This window comes from Pseudorca crassidens, chromosome 4 (assembly GCF_039906515.1).
Source record: "Pseudorca crassidens isolate mPseCra1 chromosome 4, mPseCra1.hap1, whole genome shotgun sequence".
NCBI lineage: Eukaryota > Metazoa > Chordata > Mammalia > Artiodactyla > Delphinidae > Pseudorca > Pseudorca crassidens.
The window spans coordinates 63,400,400-63,421,539 of NC_090299.1; the positions used below are offsets into that span (position 1 = coordinate 63,400,400).

General features: G+C 35.6%; 1 protein-coding gene across 6 annotated transcripts in view; it reads left to right on the forward strand.

The window, feature by feature from the left end:
* KLHL5 (kelch like family member 5) overlaps nucleotides 1–21,140 on the forward strand; it is a 74,206-nt gene that overhangs the window by 18,488 nt on the left and 34,578 nt on the right. Inside the window, exons 2-6 of one of the 6 annotated variants that reach the window (XM_067735741.1) lie at nucleotides 285–755; nucleotides 8,142–8,186; nucleotides 12,369–12,551; nucleotides 15,372–15,508; nucleotides 16,049–16,245. In XM_067735741.1, coding sequence (XP_067591842.1) covers nucleotides 373–755; nucleotides 8,142–8,186; nucleotides 12,369–12,551; nucleotides 15,372–15,508; nucleotides 16,049–16,245 — 945 coding nt within the window. In that variant the 5' untranslated portion in view covers nucleotides 285–372. Of the gene's footprint in view, nucleotides 1–284; nucleotides 756–1,190; nucleotides 2,002–7,865; nucleotides 7,942–8,141; nucleotides 8,187–12,368; nucleotides 12,552–15,371; nucleotides 15,509–16,048; nucleotides 16,246–21,140 lie in introns of those variants that run through there. The other 5 variants (XM_067735737.1, XM_067735736.1, XM_067735739.1 and 2 more) reach the window with 5 other exon arrangements.

A 21,140-nucleotide genomic window follows, 5' to 3' on the forward strand; every position in this document is an offset into this window, starting at 1 on the left:
AAAAGGGGGTGGTGTTCTGCGTTTAAAAGGACTTTAATGAATGCTGTCAGTGTTTGTGAGAGCTAATGGTCAGTAAGGGAAAGGAGAGTAGGGGACAGTGGTCTAGCTGTTTCAGGATAGGTGGATGAGAGTTTGCTCTGATTGAATGGAATGTTCCACCGTGTTTCATCTTTTTTTCATTGTCCTTTGTTCTCTATAATCTGATATATTGGTATAAAAGTAAATGTAGATATATATGTGAATGTGATTTATTTTCCTTTCAATTTGTTTATTGTGTACAACAGGGCATATACTTCTCTTGTCTTGGTTGGATGCACAAATTGTGCAGTGCTTTTTGCCCGTTGCCTAGACGATCACTTGGTTTCTCTGAGGATGTCTGGTTCTCGTAAAGAGTTTGATGTGAAGCAGATTTTGAAAATCAGATGGAGGTGGTTTAGCCATCAAGGATCATCTCCGAATTCTACAGTTGACAGCCAGCAGGGAGAATTTTGGAATCGAGGACAGACTGGAGCAAACGGTGGGAGAAAGTTTTTAGATCCGTGTAGCCTACAATTGCCTTTGGCTTCAATTGGTTACCGAAGGTCCAGCCAACTGGATTTTCAGAATTCACCTTCTTGGCCAATGGCATCCACCTCTGAAGTCCCTGCGTTTGAGTTTACAGCAGAAGATTGTGGCGGTGCACACTGGCTGGATAGACCAGAAGTGGATGATGGCACTAGTGAAGAAGAAAATGAATCTGATTCCAGTTCATGCAGGTTGATTATTTTCTTACTGATAGAAATGGGGTGTGGGGGTATATTCTATATACTGTTTAAAATAATTTAGTATTATTACTTAAAATCTATGATTTTATATATATATATACACATACCTCTACATATATACACATATGTAATATCTTGGTATGTATATGTGATACTTTTGCTGGAATTTTTTTAAATGTTCTAATATTGATTTTAATTCTGTAAAATTATAAAGACAACAAATAGCTTTCATTTTGAAATATCTTGTGTTCCCTATATAGATCTGGCTCTGCCCTGAAAATAATACATGGTAGCAATTTTATGCATCCTTGCCTTGCATTTTGCTTCATTCGTTTATCTTCTATAGTCATAGCAAAACTATAGAAGACATTTCTATAGTATAAAAATTTTTATGACATTTTAGTTTGCAACAGATTATAGAGTCATTTTTAAATTTTTATGAAAATGAAAGGTTTTATGAGGAGAGGTATATTGTAGTTGCCAATAATTTTTGCACCATTGTAGTTATCAATAATATTTTTCTTATGGTTATTTCTCTTTGTCCTATGTTGCAGCCCTCCAGACTAATTCAGAGAATACAGTAACATGTCTCTTTCTAAGATGACAGCTCTACTAATTCCTGTTGCCTTCACTTCTCTGAAAATTGTGCTATTTAGGGAAATGAAGGACATTCCTTCAGTAGAGTGTAAGGGAACATAGAGGAGCTAGATGTGGTCAGCTGGTGAAAAGGGGGCAAAAAGGAGAGGAAATGAGTTTGAGGAGAGAAAATTAAAAATTGGTAATTTCATAATGACTTTATCCACCTTCACCCGTGGAACCAGGCTTTACCTCTGAAATGAATTTTCTTCTTTATCAGTTTAAACTATCAATACTATAGCATATTATGTAACAAGTTAGGGCCTGAAAGTCATCTTTCTGATTCACCTTCATTCAAAAATATTTAAAGGCTTATTATTTTTCTAGATTAATTACTGGATCCTTTTTCTTTTAAAATTTCTTTACAGGTTTTGATAACACTTGTAATTTGTATGTTGGTTATTATTAATATAGGCATCATAAGAGATGGAGACAAAATGAGTTCGTATATTCAGATATCTTTTACTTGGGGATATTTACCGCCTTCTCTTCTAATCTTCAGAATATGGAATTCTGAACTGTGATGCTGGAATAATAACAAATATAGAACAGTCCTCTGTAATCATTTGTTTAATGGAGAGAAGGGAATATCTCTACATAGGTAACTAGTGTATTTAATTTTTTAAAATTTAATTAGTTTATGATTTAGCATTATTTTAAGGGAATAGGAACCACGAATAATTTTGATTGGAGATTATTTGAATTAATATGGTTTCATTGTTTTGTATTTTCTTTGGATACTTGTTGCCATAAAAAGAATAAAGTATATATTAAAAGGTTCAGGGTTTATCATTTTGGGGATAAAACCATTCCCATTTGGAGGGAAACCAAAGAGTAATCATCTTTTTATTTGAAACCAATACAATGTATCAAGAATATTCTAACAAAATTAGAAAAAAACCAAAACATTCATTCGTTTACCAGCATTAGTTATGAAAATCTTAACATGTATCTACTACCTGGAGAGAGTATGCATATGTGAGTATAAAATTTATATACATGTATAACCTTAGAAAGGTTGTACACACATAGGTCACTATAATTTACTTCCTTCAACAGAAGTAGTTTGCATAGCTAATGATTACTGAAATTAAGTTAATCTATTCTTTAGTATCCATATTAAAGTGTCATCTTGATGGGATATTCATTATGACAGAAAAAGACTTTTTTTTTTACTGAGGTAGCTATGTGCATACTTCAAGAAAATACAATTGTTATTTTTAGTTGTAGGAGTTATAAAAATAAGAAAATTATATGTTTTAAAATTTAAAATAAATTTAGTTGTTTTCAAATGCTAATCAAGAAGATTGAGAGAGTAAATAATAAGATGGGAGTAAACAGTTCACATCTGCAGTGACCAAACTATTTCTAAAATATTATTTCAAAAATAAAATGTACTTAGAGAACATGTCTTTGATTTTTAGATATAAGAGGGGAAATCTGTCAAAGAAATTTAATATTCCTGGTGGGTTAAAATTTCTATCCCAACATCTTATTGCAAAAAAGTATTCTAGATTTTAGAAACGTCAATTTGCGTGTATACTTTTACTTTTCCATTTTTTCCCTAGATTTAAATACATCTAATTGTCACATCCTCCTTCAGTCCTCCAGCTCTGAGTCTTTGATCTTCGTTATGTGGATAAATTTATTTGCCCCCAGCTTTTTGATTAAGTAAGCAGTCTCTCTAGGTGTTTGCCCTTCTACTGTAAACAAATCAAAAACTATCACTGTTAATGTCAAAAGAAGCTGCACTGACATTCATCAGATTTTGTATATAACTTGGAAATAGTTATTTTCATTATATAATATTTGCAAATAATAAAATATATAGTAAACATTTTATTTGAGTATACTATAGATTGATATCACATGGTGGGGAAATACAATATACGAAGAATTTCTCATTTAAGCGGTCGTAATACTTGCATAGACCTCAGAACTCAGATTGAAATTTTGAGTTATTAGAAAAAAGGGAAGACAACTTAATGGTTTTACATACACAGAATCATAACCCCTACAGTGGGTCCAGACAAGTTAAAGCAGAAGTTAAGAGGCAGCATATGTTGCTAATATGTTTGATCAGTTGTATTCTAAGTAGGAGAAATGTCTGCCTGAGCCTTCCGCTTATGGTAATTTCTGCTGTCACACATCTAAGTGATTTCTTATCTTTTAACTTGGATCTTGGGTCTATAGCCTAGCCACTCTCTGTCTGTGGAATCAACTCTAAGTCATTACTTTGTTTTTAAAATAAAATAAAAAACTTTGGTTTCTATACCATGAGGAATTTTAAACCCTAAGTAACTGTTGTGACCTATGTGAGCAGTAGGTTCCAATGACTTTAACTCAGGATGAATTTTCACCAGGGCCAGCCAGGCTTACATAGTGGCTCACCATGTGACCATAGCTTAAACACGGTTTACACTTTACTGGATTTGCCAATTTTGAAATTATGTAATATTGACATATTGGAGAAATTTTCATTATTTATATTTTCATTATAATTTCATTATAAACAACCTTTGTTTATAAAGTTAGGGTTTAATATTTTATATATCAGACTACTTTTAGTCAATATGTATAAAATACTTCTATACAAATATCCAAAAATTATAATAGCTAATATTGATTGGGGGCTTGCTATCTGTGAGACACTGTTCTAAGCATTTTAGTACTATATTACCTCATTTAGTCTTCACAAATTTCTGAGTTAGATTGCTATTATTATCATTCTAATTGTAGAGATGGGGCCAATGAGGCACAGAAAGGGTAAGTAACTTGCTCAAGATTAGTAAGTAAAATGAAACCGCGTTTAAAAAACTAAAGTTTATATTTTTACAATAGTTTTAGATTTACAGGAAAATTTCAAAGATAGTATGGTGAGTTCCTTATATCCCACACCCAGTTTTCCCTATTACTAATATATTAATATGGTATATCTGTTACTGTTAAACCAGTATGATACATTATTATTAACTAAAGCCCATACTTTATTCAGATTTCCTTAATTTCCTTTTTTCTGTTACAGAAAACGTCCTAACGTCCTTTTATCTGTTACAGTCCATGATACCAGTTACATTTAATCATATCTCCTTAGGCTCCTCTGGGCTGTTACAGTTTCTCAAACTTTCCTTGTTTTTGATGACCTTAGCAGTTTGGGGAGTAGTGGTCAGGTGTTTTGTAGAATGTCTTACTCAGTTGGGATTTGTCTGATATTTTTCTCATGCTTAGGTGGGGGTTAATGAGTTTTAAGGAGGAAGACCACAAAGGTAAAGTACCATTTTCAGCACATCATATCAAAGATACATATCATCAATCTAACTTATCAGTGTTGATATTGACCTTGATCACTTGGAAATAGCTGCATTTTGAACCCAAACGATTAACATGTAGATTTCATGCACACATACCAGTAAGCAGTTCTCTGTGACTATTCATTTAATCACTGAGTTCAACTTGGATCAACATAACAGTTAATGATTCAGTCTATCCAGTTTCACTTTCTCTCCTCAACTAATTTTCTCAGGCTGGTTCTTGAAAAAGCCAACCCTGGCTGGCATACAGGTATAATCTTTCGACCCACAACCCTTTACCCACAGTCATCCGATCTGTCTTATCCATTGTTTGCTACTCTGTGTTTCAACTGCACATACCCTTGAACTCTTCTATACTTTGTCAGTTGATTTGCTATTCTTTGACTCATCTTGAAGGCATTTAGGTCCTTCTCCTCTCCCAACAAGGGGTTATCTTCATAATATACCGTTTCTCAAGTGCTATCTCCTTTTTCTTGACCCTCTTTAGGTTGTCTCTGTATCTCCTTGTTTGAACCATTCTATTGATTCTGGTTTACTTTAAAATTAAAATCTTATATGTTTCCACATGAAAAAAATTTTGCTTCCAGAGATGGCAAAGAAGTTCAACTATATTGTACTTGTATCTGGGAAGGATGTATTGCATTGTCCTCCCTCACATGTGTATGCCCAAGTCATATCATGGATTCCCTTGACATAAGCCATGGAAACTCTCCCCAGAAAACCGTCTGTATGTGTGTGTGCACATACATGTGCGTATGTGCACATGTGTGTGTTAAATATTTCATATGGGGCTCATATGGGGTTCAAGGAATTCGTAAGCCCTCTAAAGCCTGTCTGTACACTGTATCAATCAGTGTTCTTAGTTTTAAGCAACTGAAATTGGCTGGTTTAAACAGAATAGGAATTTATTGGAATCATGTTAGTTCCTAGAAAGAATCAGCTTAGGAAAAATGTTGAGCATTACAGTTGCACAACTGGTATTTATAAGTCCAGATTTTTAAGGCAAAAGAATCTTTTATGACACTTATTGCTTATATTTTATTTTCATCTAGTTGGAACTGGATAGTGAAGTTTTACATTTTTAGAATTAGATATATTAGGCATGAAAACAATGATACACATGCACACACATACACACACCACATAATCACTCATGCACAGAGCCATATAATTTGGCCATTTAACTTTAGGGAATATATTAGTAGAGAATAGGCTAAGATAATATAACAAAGAGATTCAGAAATATAGTGGCTCAAATAAAATAGAAGTTTATTTCTCTGTCACCTAACAAATGGGGAAGTGACCCAGGGCAGACAGGTAGCTCTGCTACACAGGTTCCCTCAGAGACCCAGATTCCTTCTATATTGTTTCTCCATCCTGTAGGGTGTTATTATTTCTTTATGGTCAAAGCTTCCTCAGCTCCCCTCTGCATTCTAGCCTATGGGAAGGACCAAAGAAAGAAAAGGGAGGACATTAAGCAAATAACACAAGTTGCATATATCATTTCTGCTCACGTGCCATTGTTGAAAACCTAATCACATGGCCACGACTAGTAGCAAAGGAGGAGGCGCAGCTGTGGTCTCTGCCTGGGTAGCCATGTGTCCAGCTAAAACTCATTACTGTGGTAGATGTGAAGAATGGTTTGGAGGTTAAAATCAACAGGGTGCAAGAGGTGAGGACAGCTGGATAGAACTCTTCGGAATCTTTGGATCTAATTATTTAATGATTTTTTTCTCATATTATTTACTATTTTTACCACTGAGACGTGAGCAAATAGAGATAAGCAAAAATGGAAAAATAAAAATTACAAATTACCCTGCCACCCCAAAATAATAACCATTAACAATTTGAGGAAGTATCCTTCCAGTATATTTTAGGTAAGTATGGAATAAAAATATATTTTTAGAATAAAAATCTGAATCTTATTGTACATACTATTTTGTAACCTTTTTTGCCCTAATGTAAATATAAAATTAAGACTCCTTTGGTCAAAAAAGGCAGAAGCCCCAACTCAAACTGACAAGCAAAAACTAGAACTTTTTTTTTTTTTTTTTTTCCTGTACGCGGGCCTCTCACTGTTGTGGCCTCTCCCGTTGCGGAGCACAGGCTCCGGACGCGCAGGCTCAGCGGCCACGGCTCACGGGCCCAGCCGCTCCGCGGCATGTGGGATCTTCCCGGACCGGGGCATGAACCCGTGTCCCCTGCATCGGCAGGCGGACTCTCAACCCCTGCGCCACCAGGGAAGCCCAAAAAACTAGAACATTTTGATTCACATAAGTAAATAAAAACTCAAACAACTTTAGACATGATGAATCCAGATACTCAAATAACACCAGAAATCCTTTTTTTCCCCCTCTTTAGAATCTGTTTTCCTTTGTGATGGCATTTCCTTAGGCAGGCTTTCTTTGTGGTAGCAAAAAGCCACTAGTAGCTCCAAGTTTACTTTTTATCAGCTTAACCTCCTCAATGGAAAGAGAGTGACTCTTTTCCAAGAGTACCAACAAACATCTTGAAATGGACTCTCATTGGTTTTCTTTGGATCTTATGTCCACCCAAATCAATCATTATAACCAGAAGATATGATACTCTTGTTGGCCAGGCCTCAGCTGCTTGCTCACCTCTGCCCAGGGGGAAGACTCAACTCTGCCCAAGCCCTGTGAACTGAGGTAGGGTATGTGTGGTTTCCCAAAAGGTCGAGATGGGTCTGTTACCATAGAAAGAATCCTGGATAGGCAAAAGCAGTGTCCAGTAAAACAGCTTGCTATGTCATTAAATGTTCTCCTGTATCTTTTTGAATGGCTGCATCATTCTCCCTTGCACAGACATACCTTTTGGTTATTTAACCAATATTCGAATTTTTTTGGAATTTAGATTGTTTCCAGTATTTTCTTGTTAGAAACAACCTGTGATAACCCCGTCCCCATAGTTAGATCTCTACATACAGATGACCATTTCCTCTGGATAAAGTCCCAAGGGTGTGCACGTTTTTAGGGTTTTTGATCTGTATTCTCAAAGTTATTTCAGGAACATTACTCCTCTTTTAATTCTCAGCAGCATTGTATGAGAGGGCCCACTGGCCCTTCTCCTTCACACTGGTTATTGTTTAAGAAAATCTGATTCTTATATAAACAACATTTGACTCTTTTCACCACAGATATTCTGACTGCAGGACCAGCAGAGAACTCCTTAAATTCCAAAATGAAAAAGTATTTCTCTTGAGAAGGGAAGAGGTGAATGTATTCTTTTTCTTTGCCTCTTGCCATTTCTCTTTATGCACCTGCCTTGTCCTCTCCTTAAAAGAAAAACCCCAACTTCTCTTCCTCCTTGCTCATCTAAACCTTAAGATGTATTTCAGATCTCACCTGCTGCTTGTTGCCTTTCCAATCACCAGCCCATACTGATCTTTCCTTTCTGTAAATTCTGATCGCAGTTACGTTCCAATTGGGGATGTACAAGATGATCTGTTGGAGAAATGGTAATTATATGTATATATACTAGAATGTTTATTTACATTTTATTTTTTAAATCTATTCTTTTTCTATTTTATAATATAAATAATAATTGTACAATGACATATGTATATCTTTTATAAACTCATAAATATCCATATATTGGGGCACATGCTTAAAAGTATACTGAAAAGGATATGCATAAAAATATTTTTAGAGACTGCTAGCCTACACTAAGCAATTTACATTCTTATTTTACATTTGTGACTTTGAATATGTGTAAAAGATGTCAAAAGATTCATGATATAGTAATCTGCACTTTGGCAAAAGCATGAATTCTGAATGCCAGAAGCTATGAGGCAGCTTATCACTTACCTGGGGAGTGAGCCAACAGACCACTTAAGAGTTTCAATGCAGCTTTGTTTTCTACGCAAAATCATATACAGTATAATTCTTGTGAAGTGATTTTTAAAACTTCTTTTTGAAAAATTACTCCATTAAGAAAGCCTAATGCAAGTTCTGGTGATGATAGTGAGGAAATCTAAATAGTTTCTAATAAAAAGATAGTATTGGCCATGGTGCATATTGTGTGCGCACAGATGTGTGAAATCTGAAGAATTGCAAGTATTAGTGTTGCTGTTTACTTTTTTCCACTTTATAAAACTTAAGTCTTCAAATTCTAAGTCCCTTCACTAAAAGAAAAAAATCATACCTTCTTTGCATCCCCAGTTTCTAACAACTGGTGCAATAATGCATCTCAGGAGTTACTCTATAAATAGTTGGTGACTTGATTTGTTTGATACTTGCCTCTTTTCTATGTTTAGGCATTTTCTGACTTACAAATTCATAGCCTACTGCAGAGGGACAATAAGCTAAAAAATAAATGTTTCCCGGTAGCCTGGAAATATCCAGCAATGTAGAGTTCATTACAGTGAACGTCTGTTACAAAAGATTTGAATGATCTCATGATGCAATTCTTTGAAATATGACTTACCATCTTAGTAACATCAAAGATATAAAACTAAGCAGAAATGTTAGATATATTTCCTCTGTCACCATGTAAAGATCTAGTAGGAATCACAGAGAAATATGTTTTAAATGCTCCATAAATGGCCTATTCCCAGATGTTTATATTGTGGGTTAGGATGTCTACTGGGTTTGTTAAAGGCCATTTTAATTAGGAATCAGGAAATTTAGTTATAAAAATTGATAATGTTGGCGATCGTTTTTTAGGAAGACAACCAAACAAACAACATTGTATAAGACAAAAGACTGAGATTACAGGCCTTCCCACTGGCCTTTGAAAAGCAAGGATCTACTAATAGGAGTTTATTTACCTTGATTGTGTACTTTTTCTGTGCTAGGGTTATGCATTCATTTAATAATCCTCCCATGAAGTATCCTCTAAAAGAAAATACTATGTATTACTTATTCCTGTATTGCTATTGGAGGTAAGACTTAGAGAAGTTAAATAACTCGTCCAGATACATAGTAACAGAGTTGAATCAGCACTATGCAATAGAACTTTATGCAATGATGGAAATGTTCTATCTCTGCACCATCCAATCTGGCAGCCACTAGCCCCATGGGGCTACTTGAGCATTTGAAACATGACTAGTTCAACTAAAGAACTTTTTTATTTTATTTTCTTAATTAAAATAGCCACATGGGGGGCTTCCCTGTTGGCGCAGTGGTTGAGAGTCTGCCTGCCGATGCAGGGGACATGGGTTCGTGCCCTGGTCCGGGAAGATCCCACATGCCGCGGAGCGGCTGGGCCCATGAGCCATGGCCGCTGAGCCTGCGCGTCCGGAGCCTGTGCTCTGCAACGGGAGAGGCCACAACAGTGAGAGGCCCGCGTACAGAAAAAAAAAAAAAAAAAGCCACATGGGGGCTAGTAGCTAACTATATTGGACAGCACAGTTCTAGAACCTTCCTAAAATGCTCTTAATCACTACCCCATACCTCTCCAATTCAAGCTTCCAAACCAAAACACATAATAGGAAAAGAAATAGTAAGAAAGTAATGACATTATAAATTACACAGAGCCAGAGTATTAAAAACCTTTGATTAGCCAGAGATAGAGATGTTATCTCTGCCCCATGGAAAACTAAGAGACTCTTGCTGTCTTAACCCTAGCTAAGGGGCAGTAACAGAGCAGTAGACTTTTGTCTAAGATCCTGAATTCTCATGTCTTTTGTTGTTGTTGTTATTGTTAAATTATCCTCATTCATATTGTACTATCATTCTCCCTTCATACCCTTGGTCCTTGCACTCACTAATGCCTTAAGGTAAAGGTAAGCAAAAATTTCCATTCCTTTGTGAGTGATTTGACCAACATTCTGAATGCCTCCTGATCCCTGGTTTTGTATCCAGCTACCTATATGTCCTTGGTTGATCACTTTGAGCCATTTGGGGCCTCAAAATTTTCTCATCTGCAAAATAAGGGGGTTGAATTAAATGACTACATAGGTTCCTTCTAGATGTAAAAATTCTGTGTATAATGGTTCTGATACTTAGGTTCTACAGTTGTCTGGATATGCAGCAAATTCTTTTTTTAAGTAAATTCTTCCATTATTAAAATTGTATGTGCAAGGTCCCAAATTTCTTAAAATAGAACAAGAAACGCTAGAAAGCTGTGCAGCTCTTTAAGCCTGAGTAGCTTTGTTCCTACCTCTTTCATGTTCCTTTTGTGAATGGACAGCTTTGCTTTTCCACAGACTACAAATCAGAAGCCTGCACTTCTTTTGATCCTTCATTTGGAGCAGTAGGAGTGATTGCTATACCCAAAAATCTCTGAATTAATTGTCACATTGAAATAACATGTTTATTTAACATGTGATAGCAACTGAAGCCTTGAAAGCAAATCAAGAAGTTCGAAATGTTCAGCAGAGAGTGTAAATAGGAGTAGAAAATTTGAATTCCTAGGAGCCAGAGAGCTAATACAAATCAGCAAAGAGGGTAAGGTTGGTGGTCAAGAGGACAGCTGGTCCCTGGTAAGATATTAGATATTTATATTAAGAAAATTCTCTTAAGATATAGTGAGGCTTAATTCAACAAAGCATTTATCAGAATCATTATATCCTTAAAAGTAGATCTGATGAGAAATGATAACTAAGTTACGGCATAGTCGGTAGTTTTGTAGTTAATTGTATAACCAAGGGATGTTGATTACTTGATTCAAGTGATCTTGGAGAAGGGATCTAGGGGAGAGGGATGGGTTTAGGATTTCATTCTTAGTCCCAATCTTTTCACTTTTTCACCATTTCCATCAATGAATCATAATGAAAATATAGAACAAATACTCTTCAAATTATAATTTGGAAATTTCAAATAATTTTTAGATACCTGGGTTAGGCCATCAAATTCTCTTAAGCTATAATCTAAGTTATAGGTTACCTGGGCTATTGAAGACTAGTCAGAGAATCAAATGATTTATAATGATTTATTTATAATGATCTATTAATAATTATTTATAATTTATAATTATTTATAATTCATTTATAATTTTATAATATATTTTGTATTCTAAACAGTTATAAATGAACTGTGAACATAACCCATTTTTAAATAAAGGATGGCTTGGGTTTATATCTCCAAAAGAGTTTAATTCCCTTTCTGCCTTCAAAAAATGATCTCTTGGGCTTCCCTGGTGGCACAGTGGTTGAGAGTCCACCTGCCGATGCAGGGGACACGGGTTCATGCCCCGGTCCGGGAAGATCCCACATGCCGCGGAGCGGCTAGGCCCGTGAGCCATGGCCGCTGAGCCTGCGCGTCCGGAGCCTGTGCTTCGCAACGGGAGAGGCCACAACAGTGAGAGTCCTGCGTACCGCAAAAAAAAAAAAAAAAAAAAAAAAAAAAAGATCTCTTATGCCCTTAAATATAATGTTGGAGCTATGACTATCAATATGAATATAGTTTGGCTCTTTTTCAGCAGAGACGTTGTATTGACAAGAGAAGAGACCTCAGGAACAGGCAAAGAATATATGTAGCTATTAACTAGAAGGTATCACATTCACAGTGTTTGCAAGACACACATATGATTTGAGCCATCATTTGATTTTCAAAGGCAAAAATGATGAATGATTGTTCATTAATATAGACTGATAGCATTGCTTCTATTACATTTGAAGGATTTAAAAGGACTTAATAGGAAAGATATTTTTAATGTGTTAGCGACTTTTCAAAATGTGTGTTTTCTTTCTTTTCAGGACTTCCAATAGCAGTCAGACAGTATCATCCTGCCATACTATGGAGCCATGTTCATCAGATGAATTCTTCCAAGCCCTTAATCATGCTGAACAAACATTCAAAAAGATGGAAAACTATTTGAGACACAAACAGTTATGCGATGTAATTCTAGTTGCTGGTGATCGCAGAATTCCAGCTCACAGGTCATTGTTTTCTAAATTTCTATATGTGTGAAATATTTCCTTGATCATTTAATTATGTATATTGAGGTAACTTGTTCTAATTGATTATGCAATGGACTCTTTTGGTAAAGTGGTATATTTCATGGAGTTTCTGCAAAGAAGACAGTGCATATGAAATTATTACACATTGAATGACCCCAGAAGGATCACTTTCCCTCTGTAGAAGCATAAAAACAAAACATACCAGCCTGAAATCAGTATTGTTTGGTATAGATTTCAGCTACTATGAGCAGCATTCCACCATTCCACCTATTAAATAACTTTCAGTAAGTTCAGTAGAAATTAGAGCTCTGAGTATTTAGAAACAAAAAGGCTGGTGGAATGGAGTGGCAAAACTGTTGAGTTTTTAAATAGCCACATCTATTCCAACTTCTGTTTGCCTGCCTCCAAGAAATATGAAAAGCAGTGGTGCTAGGGAATAAAAGCCTTTAACAGAAATGAAGTATTACTTCTTGATGTAAGAAAAGGAAATGGAAGCTGTTAAATAAATAACGATTCATTATTTTTCTCCTAATAATTACATATTTAATTGTTCAGTGTTAATCACCATTATGATCCCAAAGGTTTTTTTTTATAATACCTTTCAAAACTAATTAATACTGTGTCCCAAAAGTTTTGTTAAACCCTCAAAAGCGAAAGTAAAATTAGAAAAAATGGTCTTGGTCTTCAAGTTTTCAGTTACTCAGTTCAGCATATATTTATTGAGATGCTACTATATATTGTGACAGAAAGTCCATGTTGTGAGCATGGGTTTATTAGAAAGATATTCCAACCTGAATTTCATACAGGCATCTCAAATTCCTTGTTTACAAAACAAAACTCATTACCTTACCTGCAATGCTTGTGAAAGCCATCACCATCTCACCTGGATTACCAGTGCAAGAAACTCCTAACTAGTCTCCCTGTTTGCACTTTTCCCTCTTACATTCCATTTTCTACACAGCTCCCTGAGTGATCCTTTAAAATGGAACTTAGATCTGGTTGCTTCTGTGATCAGACTTTCCAGTGCCTCCTCATGTCACAGTGTGAAAGCCCATTTCCTCACAGTGGCTTATGTGATCCAGCCTGCCATTACCTCTTTACCATTCTGCCCTCCTTTCTCACTCTGCTTGAACCACACTGACCCCCTTGTGGTCTCTTGCATGTGGCAGGCATGCCGCTTCTGCCTTTGGATTTTTGCACTGGCTGCTACTCTGCCTGAATGCTGTTCCCAAATACCTGTGTGACTAATTCCTGCACCTCCTTCAAGTCTTTTCTGAAGTGTCACCTTCCCATGAGACCACCTATTTAAACCCACTCCCCATTTGCCCTTACCCTGCTTTTTTCCCCATGGCACTTATCACTTTTTGATGTACTATAGAATTTACTTCTGCTGGGTATTTGTCTCCCTGTAGAATATAAGACTCCATAAGAGAAGGTATTAATACATCTCAAGTATTTAGAACAGTGCCCAGTATTTATTAGGTGTGCATTATTATTTGTTCAGTGAATAACTGAATGAATGGGCAGTTCTCAGAAGAAGAAACCTGAATGGCCAAAAAACATTTGAAAACACCTTCAACCTCACTAACAATCAGGTGAATGAAAATTAAAACAACAATGAGATACCATTTAACACCTTGCAGGTGGCCAAAATTTTGACATCGACAATATTGTGGGGAAAGGTTAACTCTTATGCAGTGCTGGTGCTAAACTAAACTGGCACAGCTCTTTGGAGAGCAGTTTGGCAAACCGTAGGATTCAGCAGTGCCCTCCTGGGGAGAGAGGTGAAGGGAATTAGAGAGGAGCATAGAGAGAGCTTCAACTATTATCTGTATCATAATTTCTACTTCTTTAACAAATGAATAAAGTAAATCTGTGTAAGTGTGCTGATATGGAAAATATCTTCAAGACATATTATCAAATGAAAAATGCACGTTTCAAATACATATGTTTATAACCTATTTTGCTTAATATGTGACTATCAATAATTTGGACAGAGACATACCTAATATATAATAATGTATTATAACAAAATACAAAGTATAGTTTTGTATTGCGATAATGATATAATTTTATAACAAAATACAAGCATTATAATATACTATCATAATTTAAAAATCATGAAGTTTAAAAATAACCTGCTAGGGACTTCCCTGGTGGTCCAGTGGCTAAGACTTGTGCTCCCAATGCAGGGGGCCCAGGTTTGATCCCTGGTCAGGAAACTAGATCCCACATGCTGCAACTAAGAGTTTGCATGCCAACAACTAAAAGATCCCACATGCCGCAACGAAGATTCCACACATGGCAATGAAGACCTGGCACAGCCAAATACATAAATAAATATTTTTTTTAAATAACCTAAAACCAGTCTCAAATGTCTTCCATGTATTGACTACCTCTACAATTAAAACAAAACTTAGATTATTTTCAAAAGTGATAAAAAGAAGAACCTTTGCATTCTTCCCCCCATTTTTTTAACCATCAGTTTAATGCTGTGAGCTTGTAGCTTTTTTTTCAGGATGTTAAAAAGGGATATTTAAGTAGTGAATGAGTAAATCATTTATGTCAGCAGAAAATTTTCAGTAATGGTAATTTGTTACTCAAAGGAAGGAGCTAGAGCATAAAGCAATTGGTCAAACTTAAAATGCATTTCTCAGTACCAAACACTCTCTATGGGTAACAAAATTTTTTTAAAAAAGGAAAAGAAAAGTAAGGAAAAAGAAAGCAGCAGCATTTACTAATGAACATCAGCTTTGACGTTGTCACTGATTTGTTGCTTTTCTTCTAATATGTTCATAGATTGGTGCTCTCTTCTGTCTCAGATTATTTTGCTGCCATGTTTACTAATGATGTCAGGGAAGCAAGGCAAGAAGAAATAAAAATGGAAGGTGTAGAACCGAATTCACTATGGTCCTTGATTCAGTATGCATATACAGGTAATAAATCTGAAAATATGAATTTAAAACTTCTTAAATGTAAGTTGTATTATTAGATTTCAGATTTCTGCTTTTAATAAAGCCTGCCTTAGCTAACAGTTAATTCTGCTGTTATAATCACCACCCCTGGTGGTATGTATATAGGTTAAAATCTCTATATTAGAACCTTTAAAATGGTTATCATAATTAAGCTATTGAATGATATTTTAAAACATTAATGTAATAATTTGATGAGTTATGTTTTTTAATTATTGTATTTAAAATTTTAGTTATATGTAATAGATATATTACTAATTAAATCATTCTTTAAAAATTCTGGAAACAAACTATTAATTTTTAAATTTTAGTAGAAGTCACAAAGTGCTAATAGTTTTTTTTCATGTTTAGTACTTTTTTTTCTTTTTGGAATGTCTTAAATCATCTATGTCTGGAATGCATGTAATGAGCTCTTGCTTAGAATTATTACTGTTAACACCAATTACCTTATAAACTAAAGTTAATATAATTCCATAGTTAATGGAATTTCTTTTTATCATTAAGGCCGCCTTGAATTAAAAGAAGATAATATTGAGTGCCTGTTATCTACAGCTTGCCTTCTTCAGCTTTCACAGGTTGTGGAAGCATGCTGTAAGTTTTTAATGAAACAGCTTCACCCATCCAACTGTCTTGGAATCCGTTCTTTTGCTGATGCTCAAGGTTGTACAGATTTGCATAAAGTGGCTCACAATTATACTATGGTATGTATTTTTTGAAAAGCAAGAAGGTATATGCTCTTTGCTTTATTCCTTATTGTTGCAGGCTTATCTACATGTTGCTGTCTTCCCATGGCTCTGCCATATGTCTTGAGGTTCAGGCTCACTGTGTAGTTTGTCATATTTTCATTGAGTTATGAGGAAAAAACATCAAGTAATATTTCTCCTGGATTTATGAGTCAAGCCTTAAGTTATTATAGCCATTAAGAAGCATGGCGGTATTAAGAAGCAGAGCGGTAGCCTAGGACTGTTCCATTCAAGATTTTCAGATCTGCTGCTTTTTAAAGCAGGATTTCCCCCAGACAGTTTATTTTGTAGCACATGGATGAATTTCAGAATTGTCCACATACTGTTGGAAGTTGGTGATGGTGATTGTAGTGTATTGGTGCAGTATTAGTACAGAAGATAGGAGGATGAAAGGGAGACTTTTTATTAAGGATAAATCTGACTATATGTTAGAAGTGTCTTTAGCTACATAGAAAAATGTTCTTATTAATTGTAGCAAATTATGTGCTCAAAGTAAAACACAGGGGGTTCTGATTCAGAAGCCTGGAGGATAATGGATATAGATTGATCAAGGACAGCAAGAAAATAAGGGCATGTTGAGGGCATACTGTTGGGACCAGCCTCCACCATCTTAATAGTAGAAGGATTTGGGGAACAGAGGTGTGTGGATTTTTAAGGAACGACCATCTTGCTACACGTGGGTCTTCACACCTGGGCAGTGATTGAAATTTTTGCTTTAAATGCTTCATTTAGGGCAATACGGCTTCTGAGAGAAGAAAGAATGTGAACATTCACATACACGTATATCATTATCCATGTTACTGATTTAGTCAACATTTAGGAGATATTTTTTTGTCTACCCTCTCTTCCATCCCCCTTCCTTCCATTGAATTGGTTTGTAGGTGAAGGGATTGAACAGTACTTTAGGAATCTTCTACTAGAGAAATAGAGATTTGGAAAAAATTATAAGAATAGATATTTGTAACTATGAGGAAGATTAATTCTGCTTACTTCATGGGCTTAATGTGAGGATTAAATGAGTTAATAGAAGTTTAGCACTTAAAACAGTGATTGATACATAGTATACCCAGTCAATAAATGATGTCATCATCATCATTATTTAGATTTACTCTGTTCAACAGAGTGATCTAAGTGAGTGAGCAAAAGCACTCAGGCAAAAGCAGAACCTTTATTCTCCCCGTGGTGTAATCGCTTCTTAGAAATGTTTCTTATTTATGATGTCAAAGTGTTTCAAGTGAAAAAATAGAGATTGTGTAGACAGGGCAGTACTGTATAGACCTAGCATCATATTAGCTTAACATCTTTTAAGTCCTTTGAAATATTCCCCACCGCCAAGCCTTTTTTTTTTTTTTTTAAGGAGACTGGTACCCTCTTTAAATTTTTGTTTGTTTGTTTGTTGTTTTTTGAATTTTATTTTTTATACAGCAGGTTCTTATTACTTATCTATTTTATACATATTAGTGTATATATGTCAATCGCAATCTCCTAATTCATCCTACCACCACCCGCTTTCCCTCCCTGGTGTCCATATTTTTCTTCTCTACATCTCTGTCTCTATTTCTGCCTTACAAACCAGTTCATCTGTACCATTTTTCTAGATTCCACATATATATGTTACTATATGATATTTGTTTTTCTCTTTCTGACTTCACTCTGTATGACAGTCTCCAGGTCCATCCACGTCTCCACAAATGACTCAATTTCGTTCCTTTTTATGGCTGAGTAATATTCCATTGTATGTATGTACTATTTCTTCTTTATCCATTTGTCTGTCGATGGGCATTTAGGTTGCTTCCATGACCTGGCTATTGTAAATAGTGCTGCAATGAACGTTAGGGTGCATATGTCTTTTTTTTTTTGGCGGTATGTGGGCCTCTCACTGTTGTGGCCTCTCCCGTTGTGGAGCACAGGCTCCGGACGCACAGGCTCAGCGGCCACAGCTCACGGGCCTAGCCGCTCCATGGCATGTGGGGTCTTCCCAGACCGGGGCGCAAACCCGTGTCCCCTGCATCGGCAGGCAGACTCTCAACCACTGCGCCACCAGGGAAGCCCACATGTGTCTTTTTGAATTATGGTTTTCTCAGGATGTATGCCTGGTAGTGGGATAGCTTGGTCATATGGTAATTCTTTTTTTAGTTTTTTAAGGAACCTCCATACTGTTCTCCATAGTGTCTGTATCAATTTACATTCCCACCAAAATTTCAAGTGCAAGAGGGTTCCCTTTTCTCTACACCCTCTCCAGCATTTGTTGTTTGTAGATTTTCTGATGACTCCCATTCTAACCTGTGTGAGGTGATACCTCATTGTAGTTTTGATTTGCATTTCTCTAATAATTAGTGATGTTGAGCATCTTTTCATGTGCCTCTCAGCCATCTGTATGTCTTCTTTGGAGGAATGTCTGTTTAGGTCTTCTGCCCATTTTTGGATTGGGTTGTTTGTTTTTTTAATATTGAGATGCATGAGCTGTTTATATATTTTGGAGATTAATCCATTGTCCGTTGATTCGTTTGCAAATATTTTCTCCCATTCTGAGGGTTGTCTTTTCGTCTTGTTTATAGTTTCCTTTGCTGTGCAAAAGCTTTTAAGTTTCATTAGGTCCATTTGTTTATTTTTGTTTTTATTTCCATTTCTCTAGGAGGTGGGTCAAAAAAGATCTTGCTGTGAATTATGTCAAAGAATGTTCTTCCTATGTTTTTCTCTAAGAATTTTATAGTTTCCAGTCTTACATTTAGGTCTTTAATCCATTTTGAGTTTATTTTTGTGTATGGTGTTAGGGAGTGTTCTAATTTCATTCTTATTTCCCAGCACCACTTATTGAAGAGACTGTCTTTTCTCCATTGTATATCCTTGCCTTCTTTGTCACAGATTAGTTGACCATAGGTGCATGGGTTTATCTCTGGGCTTTCTATCCTGTTCCATTGATCTATATTTCTGTTTTTGTGCCAGTACCATATTGTCTTGATTACTATAGCTTTGTAGTATAGTCTGAAGTCAGGGAGTCTGATTCCTCCAGCTCTTTTTTTCCCTCAAGATTGCTTTGGCTATTTGGGGTCTTTTGTGTCTCCATACAGATTTAAAAATTTTTTTGTTCTAGTTCTGTAAAAAATTCCATTGGTAATTTGATAGGGATTGCATTGAATCTGTAGATTGCTTTGGGTAGTAGAGTCATTTTCACAATATTGATTCTTCCAATCCAAGAACATGGTATATCTCTCCATCTGTTTGTGTCATCTTTGATTTCTTTCATCAGTGTCTTGTAATTTTCTGAGTGCAGGTTTTTACTTCCTTAGATAGGTTAATTCCTAGGTATTTTATTCTTTTTTTGCAATAGTGAATGAGATTGTTTCCTTAATTTCTCTTTCTGATCTTTCATTGTTAGTGTATAGGAATGCAAGAGATTTCTGTGCGTTAGTTTCATATCCTGCAACTTTACCAAATTCATTGATTAGCTCTAGTAGTTTTCTGGTGGCATCTTTAGGATCATCTATGTATAGTATCATGTCATGTGCAGTGACAGTTTTACTTCGTTTCCAATTGGGATTCCTTTTATTTCTTTTTCTTCTCTGATTGCCGTGGCTAAAACTACCAAAAGTATGTTGAATAACAGTGGTGAGAGTGGGCAACCTTTTCCTGTTCCTGATCTTAGAAGAAATGTTTCAGTTTTTCACCACTGAGAATGACGTTGACTGTGGGTTTGTCATATACGGCCTTTATTATGTTGAGGAAGGTTCCCTTTGTGCCCACTTTCTGAAGAGTTTTTATCATAAATCGGTGTTGAATTTTGTCAGAAGCTTTTTCTGCATCTATTGAGATGATCATATGGTTTTTCTCCTTCAACTTGTTAATATGGTGTATCACACTGGTTGATTTGCATATATTGAAGAATGCTTGCATCCCTGGGATAAATCCCACTTGATCGTGGTGTATGATCCTTTTAATGTTTTGTTGGATACTGTTTGCTAGTATTTTGTTGAGGATTTTTCATCTATATTCATCAGTGATATTTGTAATTTTCTTTTTTTGTAGTATCTTTTCCTGGTTTGGTATCAGGGTGATGGTGGCCTCATAGAATGAGTTTGGGAGTGTTCCTTCCTCTGCAATTTTTTGGAAGAGTTTGAGAAGGATAGGTGTTAGCTCTTCTCTGAATGTTTGATAGAATTCACCTGTGAAGCCATCTGGTCCTGGACTTTTGTTTGTTGGAAGATTTTTAATCACAGTTTCAATTTCATTACTTGTGATTGGCCTGTTCACATTTTCTATTTCTTCCTGGTTCAGTCTTGGAAGTTTGTACCTTTCTAAGAATTTGTCCATTTCTTCCAGGTTTTCCATTTTATTGGCATAGAGTTGCATGTAGTAATCTCTTAGGATGCTTTGTATTTCTGTGGTGTCCATTGTAACCTCTCCTTTTTCACTTCTAATTTTGTTGATTTGAGTCCCCTCTCTCTTTTTCTTGATGAGTCTGGCTAAAGGTTTATCAATTTTGTTTATCTTAAAGAACGAGCTTTTAGTTTTATTGATCTTTGCTGTTGTTTTCTTTGTTTCTATTTCATTTATTTCTGCTCTGATCTTTATGATTTCTTTCCTTCTACTAACTTTGGGTTTGTTTGTTCTTCTTTCTCTAGTTCCTTTAGGTGTAAGGTTAGATTGTTTATTTGAGATTCTTGTTTTTTTGAGGTAGGATTGTGTTGCTGTAAACTTCCGTCTTAGAACTGCTTTTGCTGCATCCCATAGGTTTGGGGTTGTCATGTTTTCTTTGTCATTTGTCTCTAGGTATTTTTTGGTTTTGTCTTTCATTTCTTCAATGATCTCTTGGTTATTTAGTAACGTATTGTTTAGCTTCCATGTGTTTGTGC